General features: G+C 35.3%; 1 protein-coding gene across 2 annotated transcripts in view; it reads left to right on the plus strand.

The window, feature by feature from the left end:
• LOC118745958 overlaps positions 1 to 13,506 on the plus strand; it is a 213,536-nt gene that overhangs the window by 184,244 nt on the left and 15,786 nt on the right. The window contains exon 4 of one of the 2 annotated variants that reach the window (XM_036479639.1): positions 850 to 987. The exons of the other annotated variant lie outside the window; for it this stretch is intronic. Within the exon in view, the coding sequence (XP_036335532.1) occupies positions 850 to 987 (138 nt within the window). The remainder of the gene's footprint in view (positions 1 to 849; positions 988 to 13,506) is intronic. 2 annotated transcript variants of the gene reach the window in all.

The raw sequence follows: 13,506 nt of genomic DNA on the forward strand, positions 1-13,506 counted from the left end.
CACATAAAAGAGGAAATTTAAATATTCATTCAGTTTTGGGAGGAATAATTCCCCGTCGAAGCAATGCCGCCCAGTTCGTTGAACAAACACAGATCACTTGAGCCAGCATTTCACAACCAACTGGAGCCAGCACAAATTAACGTGGTCGATATTTCTTGTGTCAGTATGACATTAGCGCAAACCAGCAATCCGTTAAACGTGCAATGTGCAACAAATTTCTAGGCAAATACCACCACAACAAACCTGTAATATGTGTTAAATGTGAAGAAAAATAAAGGACAAATGCTACACAATTATCAATAAATCAGCTCCAGATATTTTGTTTAATCCAAAAGGTTAAGTTAAGTTTCAAAGGGTCAAAAATTACCCTAAGTACAAATAAGGTTTGTAATTTACCTACTTACCTAAAATTTTACCAAAAATTCTAAATAAAAAGATGAAAATTTTTGGGGTGTTATTGTTAAAGTTTGCTGAATTAGAAACAATAAAACAGGACCGATTTTCAACAAGATCTCTGATCTTATGTTTGCTTTTTATATACAGTAAGTTTCTTATGACCAAAACTTTTAATTAAAATTAATATTTATTATTTATTTATTTATCTATTTTTTCATATATGTAAATTCGTTTTGAACGAATCTTATGTTGGACTTAATTTAAGGCTTTTAGCTGCGTTTTAGATCTATTTATATCACAATAAACAAAATTATTTTAATTAGTTTAATTTTATGTAAATTTTAGTCTTTCTTTAATAATTTCCATCACCCCAATTTCGCTCACAACCATAATCAAAATTATGTAGTGTATTCATTACCAAGCTCATACTTTTTCCCTCATGTATTTTTGTAGACACCATCGACGATGAAACGAGCAGTTTTCTACAACAATACTACAATGACGATGCATTTTATATAAGCTCAGACCGTATTTACCAGTCTGGTGATGATGAGTTTGCTGGAATGTTTGGGCATATACAAACCGTAGCGGGTTCGTACAACACACACAAACTAACATACATACATACATACGTAGACTAACACTAACCCATAATCGTTGTTTGAAAGTTAACAGCTGCAATATGAAAATTGTTAGCAATTTAACATCAAAAGCGCATAACTAACCACTCGCAAGACGTGAAACTATGATTTCGCTTAACTGCCTGCCTTAAAATTATATACACAAAAAATATTTCGCTAACTTTGGGTGCAAGGAAATAGACATACATACGTACATACATAGATATGCAGGTCGTTGTATTGCTAACATACGTATGTATGCATGTATGTACATATGTATGATTGCACATTTGGAGCATGTGTTCCTCTAAAATATCCGCGTATATTAATAGTTACGCGTACGAGTGTGCTATTTGTTTAGTTTATGTGTTGCATGCCGCACGGCTGGCATTTGTGCAGCAGCACACAGCTGTTGCCACTACTAATAAACAAATTATGCTAATGTTACTAACACATTTTCCTGACGCTCGCTAAGCGCTTAGGGAAAGCGGGCAAGCTGCCACGGATGCAACCGATGCAACAAAAGCTAGCTAGGCAAGAGGTTAGTTTCATGCTTGCTTGGACTAAGTTGCAGTTGCTCGAAGTGAAAATTTCCTAAAGCGCATAAACATATGTATATGCATAAATGTATATATGTATATGGATGCATGTAGGTATTACTCGTGCATTTTTGCATACATCATTATGGTGGCTTGCCTTTGGCATCAGCGTATCTGCATATGCGCTCTATAATATGTTTATACGCATTGCTGCTAGGTTATGTTTATACTCGTAGTAATGATAGTTATTACGCTGCATTTTCCACTATCTTCATATGCACCCTGCAGCAAAGTGTAGAGACAATCTGGCAAAGCGCTAGTTCCGCCCTACAAATATCAGTACTGTCTGAAATACTGCAAAACGACTGCACAGCGGGACAGTTGAAACTTGGGGTGTGCTAGTTGGGAAGTTAATGCACAAATTCTTACTACTCGTAAAGCATGAAGATGGCTCCGCGGAAAGACATCCGACTCTAACATCGCGTTGGCCGCGAGTTCAAATCGTGGTGCAGACAGTTGTGATTTTTAGATTTAATAAATTTAAATTTTTGCGTGTCGGAAAGACTTAGGTTTACACCTATAAGCACTGGAATATTGAGACCTTTTAATTTTGTTTTCCATGTAAACAAGACAAGGGTTGCTGGAATTGACAGCAAGACCCTACAAAGTGCACTATTCATCAATCTTATTCTGGATTCTCTGGGTCTTAGCGCAGACCTCCATGAGAGAGAATTACTTGATGATCCTGCACAAACATCATCCGCGTAAGCTGGCATGTGAACGAAGTCACCTGCTTCTAGACCCACCTTGATCTTTGTAACAAGGTCATTTACAGCAGATTCACAGATCTTACCGCTTGGTATGCATGTTGATGAACCCTAAGGGGGCTGTTCACCGAAACCATTGATTTAAAGTACTTGTCGACCGTGCGCTTCAGATTTTTAAGTATGAATGATGCCAGGCTCGTTGGCCCGAATATTTTTGCCAGCGCATAGTCATTCTTTCCAGGTTTGGGAATGAAGACTACCTTAATTTTTCTCCGAAGAGTATGAACGTGACCAAATGCCACACGCTTTAGCATTTTTGGATACCCACCATCTGGGACCGGTGATATAAATACGTCAAAAGAAGTTAACGAAACCCTCAAACATTTGTGATCTTTTGTAGTGTGTGGTAATTTTTTTGTTTTGCTGATTCCAAAGTACCACTAAAAGGAAAATTATTTTATTGGCAAATGCGAGGTCATGAACTCTCAATTCGGGGATTCCGGTTTTGGCGGGAAGTGGTTTAAACGGACCGGAAGCCCATTTTTGAAATTAAATATATATGTTTTACCATATATTTGGATTTTGCAAAAAAAAATAAACGCAACTTTTGGTTGAAACTTTTTTCGCGGAAGTGCTTTTTTCAACCTCTAAATGACCTTCGAACTTCAATTGGTCCTATATAGACTTCTAAAGTATGTAAGTAGAAATGTTTCAAATGGAAAACGAAAAAATACGAATATCCATGTCAGGAATGACCTATCTTTCAATCGTATTATTGGTTAAACTGACCGGAAGGCTTTTTTTTTTAATAGGATATATGTATATTTTTTTAGCACGGTCAAAAAAAAACTTTTTTTAGAAGATTATTAGGCGCTCGAAGAAGGCGACATTGTGAAACAATAGAAACGTTGCCTGAAGCCTTGCGTCTGCCTAAAATTGTATCCAAGGAGTTTTCCAATGGGATAGGCCTCATAAGGAGGCAAGATGGCACCTTTACCAACAATAACAGGGAGACTCTAAATCACCTACTTCAAGTGCATTTCCCAGGTTCCTAGGTGGAGCATGATCTGATGACCCCTGTCTCCTCGAAACACAGGTTTCCTAGAGTGAGAAGTCAAAGCAGCTCTGATTCCATCTTTGACAGGTACAAGGTACGGTGGGCGGTAGAGTCTTTTGAACCCTTCAAAGCAGCGGGTAGTGATGGGATCTTCCCAGCACTACTGTAAAGAAGTGTTGAGGATATCATTAATCCCTTGATTAGTATATTTAGGGCTAGTTACTGCTGGGAACACATACCGCATGCATGGAGGAAGGTGTTATTTATTTCGAAATCTGGCAACAGGCCCCTTGACTTAGCTAAATCATACAGACCTATTACAAGGTATAAAACGAACCTTGGTTTGGTCACTCTTGGAGGGACAATACTTGAATACTCCGATGAGATCAAATATCTGGGGATAACGCTAGATAAGAGACTTAATTGGAACTCCCATCTTGACAGAACGGTTGCTAAAGCCACGCAGGCCATGTGGGCCTGCAGAAGACTTTTGGTATAACATGAGGATTGAGCTCTAAGCTGATTGATTGCATCCATAGCGTGGTGGCAGAAGAAAATACAAAAAACTGCCATAATTCGCCATAACAAACTGCAAAGATTTTTACGTCTATCCGTCGCTGGATCTAAAAGAACGTGTTCAACTGCGGCTCTAGAGTCGCTATTGGGATGTACTCCTCTCCACATTTTTATCCAGGAAACAGCAGACACGAGGGAGCTGCAACTTCGACTATCTAACGACGGCCTCTTCGCAAAGAAGCTTCATGCAGGTATTCTTGGGAAGACACCAGGGTTGGAAATATGCGGAATCTCTGATTCCATGACTAAGGTGGTCTGCTTTGGTAGAAAATTCCAAGTGATAATCCCCGATCGCGAAGATTGGGCAAATGAGCTCCCTGCCCTTGATCTCAGATATGTACACTGGTACACAGATGGTTCAGGGATGGCGGACAGAGCGGATGCAGGCATCTTTGGACCCAGAACCAAACTTGCAATTCCCATGGGCAAATAGCTCACGGTGTTTAAGGCTGAAATAGTCGCAATCTTAAGCTGCGCAAAATTAAACCTTGAAAAGGGTTTAAAGGCATTTTTAGATATATTTTCAGATAGACAAGCAGCCATCCAGGCCCTTTCAAACAGCCAAAGACATGGTAACACTGTGTTGGGTACCACGCCATTGCGGAAACGAAGGCAACGAGATTGCTGACGAGTTGGCACGTGAAGGACCGCTAACTGCCTTTTCGGGACCTGAACCATTCTGTGGTCTAAGTTGGTCCTCTTCGAGAGCCATAATTACTAAGTGGGTACACTCGCAACGCAGTAAGCACTGGGGAACGGTGGAGGGCTTTAGACAGGCCTGGCTCTTCGGCTACTCTTTTAAAAGAAACGACATTGTCCTACCAAAAAGAAATGACATAATTAACTAACTAACTAACTAGAATATTTGTTCTAGAATGGACCTCCAGCTAAAGTAATGCACATCCGGTCTATTTATCCCACTTTCGGTCGAAAACCAATTCGGTAATACGACCATAAGCTCATGCATTTTTCGCTAAACAACATTTTCCACCATGGGTGGTCTAGAACACCCTGTATATTGCATATCGATTTGCACTTTTACTTTGTTGTACTAACATCGGAAAGAATTATTTCAGAGGACATGCACAGTACTATTTAAATAAATTTTGCATGCTTTTTAAATAAATTTTTAAATAAATAAATGACAAAAAACAACTACCCATTCAATATTCTAAATTTCTTTTCTATATTATTGAAAACTTAAACAAAAGTTGAGGCACTAGAAGCAGAGCGAAAATGTCACTTATTTAAATGTTATTCGCATAAATGTAGTAACAAGTACGGTCACTTGCAGGACAAAGTTTACAAATTAATTTACTGAGCGCAGCTTTCAACACTTTTCCCTCATTCAAACCAGACTTCTATAAGAAAGGCTAATTATGTAGATGATCATATGCTCCAGAATAACTGGTATTCATGTTTTTGTTATTATTTCTTTTTTCATTGCGCTGCAAATGAAAGTAATGACAACTGCCAAAGGCTGATTAGCCAACTACAAATTAACATCTAATTACGCACACTGCTTCGTATTATAAAGTCCTAATGGATTTGAAACGAATGACGACTAAACGAATAGTAAGTTAAAGAAGTAGAAGTGGAACTGTTAAATGTACATATCCGATGGTCCTCCGCAATAACGACACAATTGAAAATTCAAAAATTAAAATTCGTTACTACTGTCAAACAAATTCATATTTTTTATTTTATTTTTTATTTTTAGAAATTCAGATTCCAATGCATTGGAAAGAACACATGTATGTATGTAAGTGTGCATACTATCTATATGCTTACAATATCAGCATAAATAGAGCTAATGAGATTTTAATGGTCAAAATCTGCCATTGCTTAAAGCGGCTAGTTGGCTTAATACATTTTAACGAAATTTTTTGTCCTATATGAATAAGGAAATATCAAATATGGCAAAGGTCGTTGCATTGCAATGGCCATCGCAGAGTGATTCAAAAACTCAGGGGGCACTCAGTGTTAACACTTCCCTGTAGCCTTCATTTTCACTCAATTTGAATAGTTATTTTTTTTTAACGAAATCTAATAAAATTTGCAAGAGACCAGGTGAGCCCGATTTTTGAATTTTTGTTTGCTTGTATTAAATTTTTTAGTGCAAAGTGCAGAAAAATTTGCAATTTTAAAGAAAATCGATTCTCCTGTTTCAGTTAATAACTGTTACATAATAAAGACTAGTTGAAAACAATTGTAGGGTTTCCACAAAACGAAAAAATTTCGCAAGAAAAATTTTAAAAGTTATAAAAAATTCACCAAAATTTAAAAAACAGTTAGTTTCTAAAAAATGTTGTGTACGCAGTTTTATAGATCGTAAAATTTTAGTACAATAATGTGCAGGTCGCAAGTGGCTAAGAGGTCGCGTTGGTTTTTAATAATTTTATTCGCTAACATTTCGAGCGCATCTGCATGCCAAATGGAAATTACAGCGTTTGTTATATTACTAAAAATCAACGAGAACTCTTAGCCACTTAAAAATTGCAAAAATGTTATGATCTATAACGGTGCATACCCGAAAGAAAAACAAAAAAAAAATAATTTTTGTGAAAATTTTTTATAACATTTAAATTGTTTATTTTTTTTATTTTTTTCATTTTGGGGGAACGCTACAATTGTTTTCAACTAGCATTTATTGGGTAACGTTTGCTAACTGAAACAGAAGAATCGATTTTCTTCAAAATTACTACTTTTTCTGCACTTTGAACTAAAAAATTTTGTACAAACAAAAAACAAAAGTCCGAAAATCGGGCTGAACTGGTCTCTTGGAAATTTTATTGGCTTTCATTTCAAAAAAAAAAATTATCAAATTGAGTGAGAAATTACTGCTTCAGTGAATCGGGATCACAAAATGCCAATTTTGAACCACTGTACATCGCTCTTTTCAAATGTTAATTACTTTACAATTTTGATTAAATTCAGATTATACGCTGGTTTTAACCAGAAAATCATATAGTTCTCCGAAATATCGGTCGCCCCTCGGCTGACAATGGCAAACCTTCGAGTGTATTTCTGCTATGAAAGAAGCTTCTCATAAAAATACAATCGACGTTCGAAAAGGGCGTAAGCTGTAGGTCCCTCCCCTCTTTGTTTGACAGCATCAAGGCGCACAACACAAATCGGAGGAGAAGCTCAGCCAAATACTAACATATTGTGTAAATGACAATCTATTTTTATTATTATTAATTCGAAAAAAGGAAGTTCTGTAAAATTACGCCGAAAGAAAAACATTCTTTTTAAGCCGAAAAAGTGGAATGTTTGAAAAAAATAAAAATAGAAACTGTTCTGAGTGGCTTTTCAAAAGTTCTAGAGTTCCTGAGAAGAAAAAAAAGTTCTGCAAAATTACACCGAAAAAACACTTTTTTTCAAAAAAGTCGCAAAAGTCAAATTTTTGAAAAAAATAAAAACTAAACCCGTTTTAAGTATCTTTCCGTGAGTTTAGAGTTCCTAAAAAGGATAAAAAAAAATGTTTAAAAAAACGAAAAACTTTATTTCTCGAAAAAACCAGAAATTAAAACTGTTCTTAGTATCGTTTTAATAGCTCTAGAGTTCCTGACAAGAAAAAAATAGTTTTTGAAATAACGCCGAAAAAAAATCCAAAAAAGTCGGAAAAGTTAAATGTTCGAAAAAAATAAAAATAAAAACCGTTCTGGGTAGCCTTTCAATAGATCTAGAATTCATGAAAATAAAAAAGCAGTCCTGCAAAATTACACCGAAAAAAAACTTTTTTTCAACAAATTCGAAAAAGTTTTCTATTTGGAGAAAATTAAAATTAAAATTTTTTAGGAATTCCAGAGCTATTGAAAAGCTACTCAGAACCGTTTTATTTTTTATTTTTTCAAAAATTTTCCTTTCGACTTTTTTGAAAAAACTTGATTTTTTGGCGCAATTTTGCAGAACTTTCTTTTTCCTTCTCAGGAACTCTAGAACTATTGGAAAGCTACTCACAAAAGTTTTTTATTTTCCTCATTGCCACAATTTTTTCTTGTCGAAATATCCAGAACTTTTTTTCCTTTTCAAGAACTCTAAATAGAACTATTGAAAAGCTACTCAGAACAGCTCTTTTGTCTTTTTGTATCATACCGTTGCCGTTGAAAACCACTTCACGATAATATAGAATATAGAAGTTATACACCAATAGAATTATAAAGCTACCCGAGCATTGACAAAAGGTATACTAATTAGTAGCTCATATGTATATACTCGAAAAAAATTCATTATCAGTAAAGAACATTTTGTTTCAAAAGTTTACCCAAAAATCAGCGGAGACTTTTTATTTTACCCAATATATAGTCCTCAGATTAGATTTAGAGGAGTGGTTAGGTCACCTATGTAGTTATCGCGATGGAGTACGATGTACTACGTGTATAAGTGGAAAATCTTGCTTTCCGTGCCTAAAAATCGATCATTCTTCGAGTAAAACTAAAACAAATCTCGGTTACTAAAAAAAAGTTCCATACTTTTTTAAACGAACGTAGGAATATATAAGTAGGTACGATGACTACGTACTTACACAATCACATAAGCATCTATCTAACAAATATCTTGCCACAAAATGAGTTCATATCCATTTCATGGCGTGAGCTATAATTTACATATTTCTTTTGCCAAGTATCAATTAAATTGTTATCAGTGCACAACAATAAATTTTAGTTCACTTTGTTAGCAAACTTGCAGTTATAATAAATCTGCACATCAACCAGCTGCAGTTGTTTATTGCAATACATGTACATATGTATGTATGTATTTACATTTTTGCACACATGCAAGTGCCAGCAATTTTGCCTTCGATGTATTTTACATTCATACGTAGGTACATAAATTGAGGAGTAGTGGTACAATATTTCATGCGTGAAATACAATCAAATTAAAGGGGGAAGCGAAAATAAGCCAACAGCAATCGGTTGCGCAACGCCTTTTTGCAGGGATCATAAATAAAGTTGCGTATACGACTGGGCTGCCATTTGTGTATTGTGTGTCAGTAGGTAAAGCCAATGCGATAAACATATACATACATATACGTAAATACCTATAACGTATAGATTGTACTCGTATAAATATATGAGCTCATCCGAAAGCTGTACGCGAGCCTTCATTGAAATTTCTTTTTTAAAATATAATTTTCCATTTTTGTAATTTCCGCAGAAAAATCAAATCGATTGTAGTTTCCTTTAACCTAGCTTTTTTTTAAATTGAATTAAGGTTTTTTATTATTCGATATTATTTCTTAATTCGACTTTATTTTACGCTCCTATTAAGTTATGGTAACAAACGTCAATGAAACTTATTCAACTAATATACATTTAGTTTATCCATCAGTCGTTTCAGAAATTTTATTGCTTCGTTGTGAATATTTATAAAAGTTATTTTTTTAAATGACTTAGATTCAGGTGCGTTCACTTTACCATGCATTTTTTAAGAGCATTATTTTAAGTTAAGATGTCACTCAAGCTTCTTCTCACAGCCCGCTTTCCATGCGATCCAGCACCAAGAAAAACCAACTATTTGGGTAATGTGGACAATGGTACCATCTTGAATGAGCTGCACTTTCAAGCCCTCCAAGTCAGTGCGCCCAGACCAAATTATAGCTGCCCAGCTATGAAAGATCCTAAAGGTATCGTATCGTTGGCTGATTCCAATCATCTCTAGTTTCGTTGTGCCAGGGTACACTCCCAGCGCTTGGAGGCCTGAGGAGGCCATGTACTTCAGACAAATCTGACTCTTTTCGGTTCTGCTTAAAAACCAGGATTGGCTGCTGATTTTCATTTTAGAATTAGGATTCCTCGTGAACGCTTGGCAGATACTACATACATCAAGGGTAGGTCAGTCGAAGTCGATTGAGGAAAACTTAATGCACAAAGAGTTCACTGTGGGTGCCTTTCACAACATCTAGATGCTTTTCGTAATGTTCTTCGGGGGAAATGTTCAGAACTCTTAGTAATATTTTGGTCAAAACTGACATTTTAAGGCTCATAAACCGCCTGATCACCGACAGAACTGTCGCGGTTAAGTGGAGCGGTGGCATCACCCAGCGCCGGGTGAACACGGACATGCCCCAGGGTGATAGGATAAAATGTTAGGATATTCGGCTTGATTTAACCCAAAAGTACGTGAACCTAGTGAGAAAATGGTCTACGAACTGTGGACTTCATATAAACCCAAGCAAAATGTATGTAACTCTTCTTGTTAGCTAGGCGGAAGGTATCTCACGCGACTCTACCCCCCTCGCTTTCTGATAGATTCTGCGCTTGATTAGGATCAAGACTGGCATGGAAGACTTCACGCATCTAGCTTCTACCGCAGTATTTCTTAGCAGCAATGAAAATAGTTCCACCTCATCCTTGTACGCCATGGAAAGGTACTATATTTATCGATAGTAAACCTGCCTTCAAGGCCATAGGATCTAACATAGTGAGCCGGAGATTGTGTTGAAACTTTGACCCCACTGAGCCACATCAACGTCTCTCTCTCTGGGTTCCAGGACATAGCCATATCGAAAGGAACAAGTCAGCTGATAAGATGGCCAAAACGGACTCTGAGATTCCAATTAACAAGGCGGATAGCTCTGTACTACCGTCGTTTAGTGATGACTTGGGGAACAAGATTATTATGGCCGCGGCTTAGTAGGAAAAAGAGAGAAGATTTTCTGAGACATTATAAATCTGTGTCGCTGTTCGGGCCGACATTTCGTCCTTTGTTTCTTTAACAGTCTGGCGAAGATAGCGTAGGGAAACTCTTGGGTCTCCTAAGTTTCATTTGGGATGGCAAATGGTTCAGTATGTTAATGTGATGAAAAATATCAAAAATTCTCTCTATTCTATAGCAATGCCAAACAGGGGAATGTCTCTCCTCTTGACCCTTGCTAAAAGAAGGCACTCGCAATGAACAACTACGTATCCGAGTGGAGTATGATTATGATTTAATGATTTCAAATATTACTCCTTACCCGTACCCAAATAAGGTAAACGCGCTGCTTTAGATGCGATGAGTACTCGAATCTGAAAGCAATCCGACACAAAGGTTGAGGTTCAATCGTTTGCTTTCAGGGCGCCATTGTTAGATTAAAAGTGACCTTTAATTGAGCCAAAAGATTTCGACGGAGTCATAAAATTAACCAACTTAATATATTAATGGCTTAATACAGGTAATTCGTCATTTCTTTTATATAGCTACAGGCATTCTAATAAAGTTATGCATGTAATTACACTTACATATACATATGTAATTTTCCCCATAAGGTCCTCTTCTACTTTGGAATGCGCCATCCACAATGGGAAATTAATCAACAAATAACATCAATGTGTACTTTGGTATCAAAGAAATACAAATAAGTAGCTAGTTATCTATAAATGACCACTACCTTGTGATTATAATAATACAGTTGTTAAGTCATTACATACCTACAGTGACTTAAACCAGTGAACACGTGTTGATTTTTTCTCCATTATTCACAATGTTTTTCAATTGACTTAATTTTTTTGTTTTGTTTTCTATAAGCTTCCAAACTTTAGCAAAACGGTGTAAACGAAGTTTCAAACTTAATCCGAAATTTGGGAAAATTCAACAAATTTTCATACAAATTTCAAACTTTTTAACCTGGTATGCAGTTTTATAGCCCTTACAGTTTTAGTAAATGAAATGCAAGTTTCAAGCATTCTTCTTGCATTTGTTATATTCTATAGAGGTACAGAAACAAGTACAATAAAAAATAAATCAAATATTTGAACAACTTAAGCCTTACAACTTTTATTTAGGCAAAAAAGTACCGAGTTTACTAATTTGTTCATTATCACTAAAAAAAAAGTCAGAAGTGTTTCTTTTTTAATAACTTTGGAAAGTTTTAAAATAGAATCTTCATACTAGAGCCAATAACAGTTGGCATCAAATAGAGCATATCTGTGAAATTTAAGAAGTGTACCGCCCAATTAAAAAATGGCAGCATGCAGAATATCTTTCGCAGCTATTTCTATAATGAAAATAATTACATTGATTATAAGATGACGATGATTTGAGAAAAAATTCTGATTTTACAATTTTTATTGACAAACTCGGAATTCATTCTGAAATTGCTATATACATGAAGACATTAATGTATATATTCGTGAAGCATACTGTAGGAAGATCATCCACGCCAATATTTAATTACTTTTAAATAATATGACTTTTAAGTTAAGACGTGCGAGTAAACGTGTTAGCTGACAATGAATGGTGTTACGGGGCGTATACGTTACATACACAGCTGCGGGCATATGAACACGATATGTTATTTTAACTTTTTTTAGTATATCTTTTTGTAATTTTCATTTCAATACAATTTCGCGATGGAATCGTGTTCTTTATGCAAAACTGAAGATAATACATTGTCTTAGATAAGTATGCCACCATTTTCGACCAGAAACACGTTTTTTATAAACTGAACTTGTTATATAAAAAACCGCAAAAGCCGCCACTAAAAAAAATATTGCAAATATTTTTTGCCGCTTGAAACTTGCACTTCATTAGACTAAAATTGTGTTGGCTATTTATAAAACTGCATATCCAAAAATGCTCTAAAGATTTAGATCAAAAAGTTTAAATTTCGTTGAACATTTTTTTAGTTTCCCAAAATTTTGTATAACATCTGAAACTGACAATATTTTCATAAAAAAAAATGTTCCACAAAGATTAACTTGAAAAATATTGTGAATATCAAAAAAATAAAAATAAAAAATTTAATCAAAAAAAAAAATCAACAATTGCTCACTTGTTTGAGTCACTGTATAGAAATACGCATACGCCTAACAGTAAATTACGATTCTACCGACATAACAATGTCGAAAATGTTGACCTGAAATTACTAGCTAATAACATCAAAGTTGTTGTACTCAAATACAATTCTACATTAGATAAGTACTAGAAATACGTATAATTAGTGAAATAGTGTAGGAATTTGTTGTTATTTAATAGAAATGTGTTTATAAATATTTGTATAGCAATCTACTTCATCAATTAAATTATTCATGTAATTGGTTTCGTAGTTAATATCTTGGCAGACTTCAATGCCTCGACAGTTCGAAAAACTTCTTGTGACTCATTACCTTTTGTACTGAAGAAGTTTAAGTGCTAATCAAATTTTACCATATGCTGCCCTAATCAATAATCTACGTACTTTAGCGAATTTAATTCAATTGTATTTGTTAAGTACACAGAATTATCTGGAAGTTTGATGTTGCTGATTAATTTGATTAAATGTATATGCGGTTACAACCTGGGTTCACATGCGTATTAATGTACGGGATATCTTTGAAGAAGGTTGCTTCATTCTTCAAATGTAAAAATAAATCATAATATAGTCAGCGGTACCTTCCACATAAACTGAAGTTCTGATTACGCATACCTAATCTATAAGCATTTATCTAGAATACTGAGGTGATGTTGTTTATGAAGGCCACGTTACTGAATTAGAGTCGGAAATACAGTTACATGCTCACAGGGTGTATCCCTGGAACCATTTTAACACAACCCAATACAACACAACACAACACAACACTACACAA

This window comes from Rhagoletis pomonella, unplaced genomic scaffold, assembly GCF_013731165.1.
Source record: "Rhagoletis pomonella isolate Grant_MI unplaced genomic scaffold, Rhpom_1.0 Rhpom_scaffold_00010, whole genome shotgun sequence".
Lineage (NCBI taxonomy): Eukaryota > Metazoa > Arthropoda > Insecta > Diptera > Tephritidae > Rhagoletis > Rhagoletis pomonella.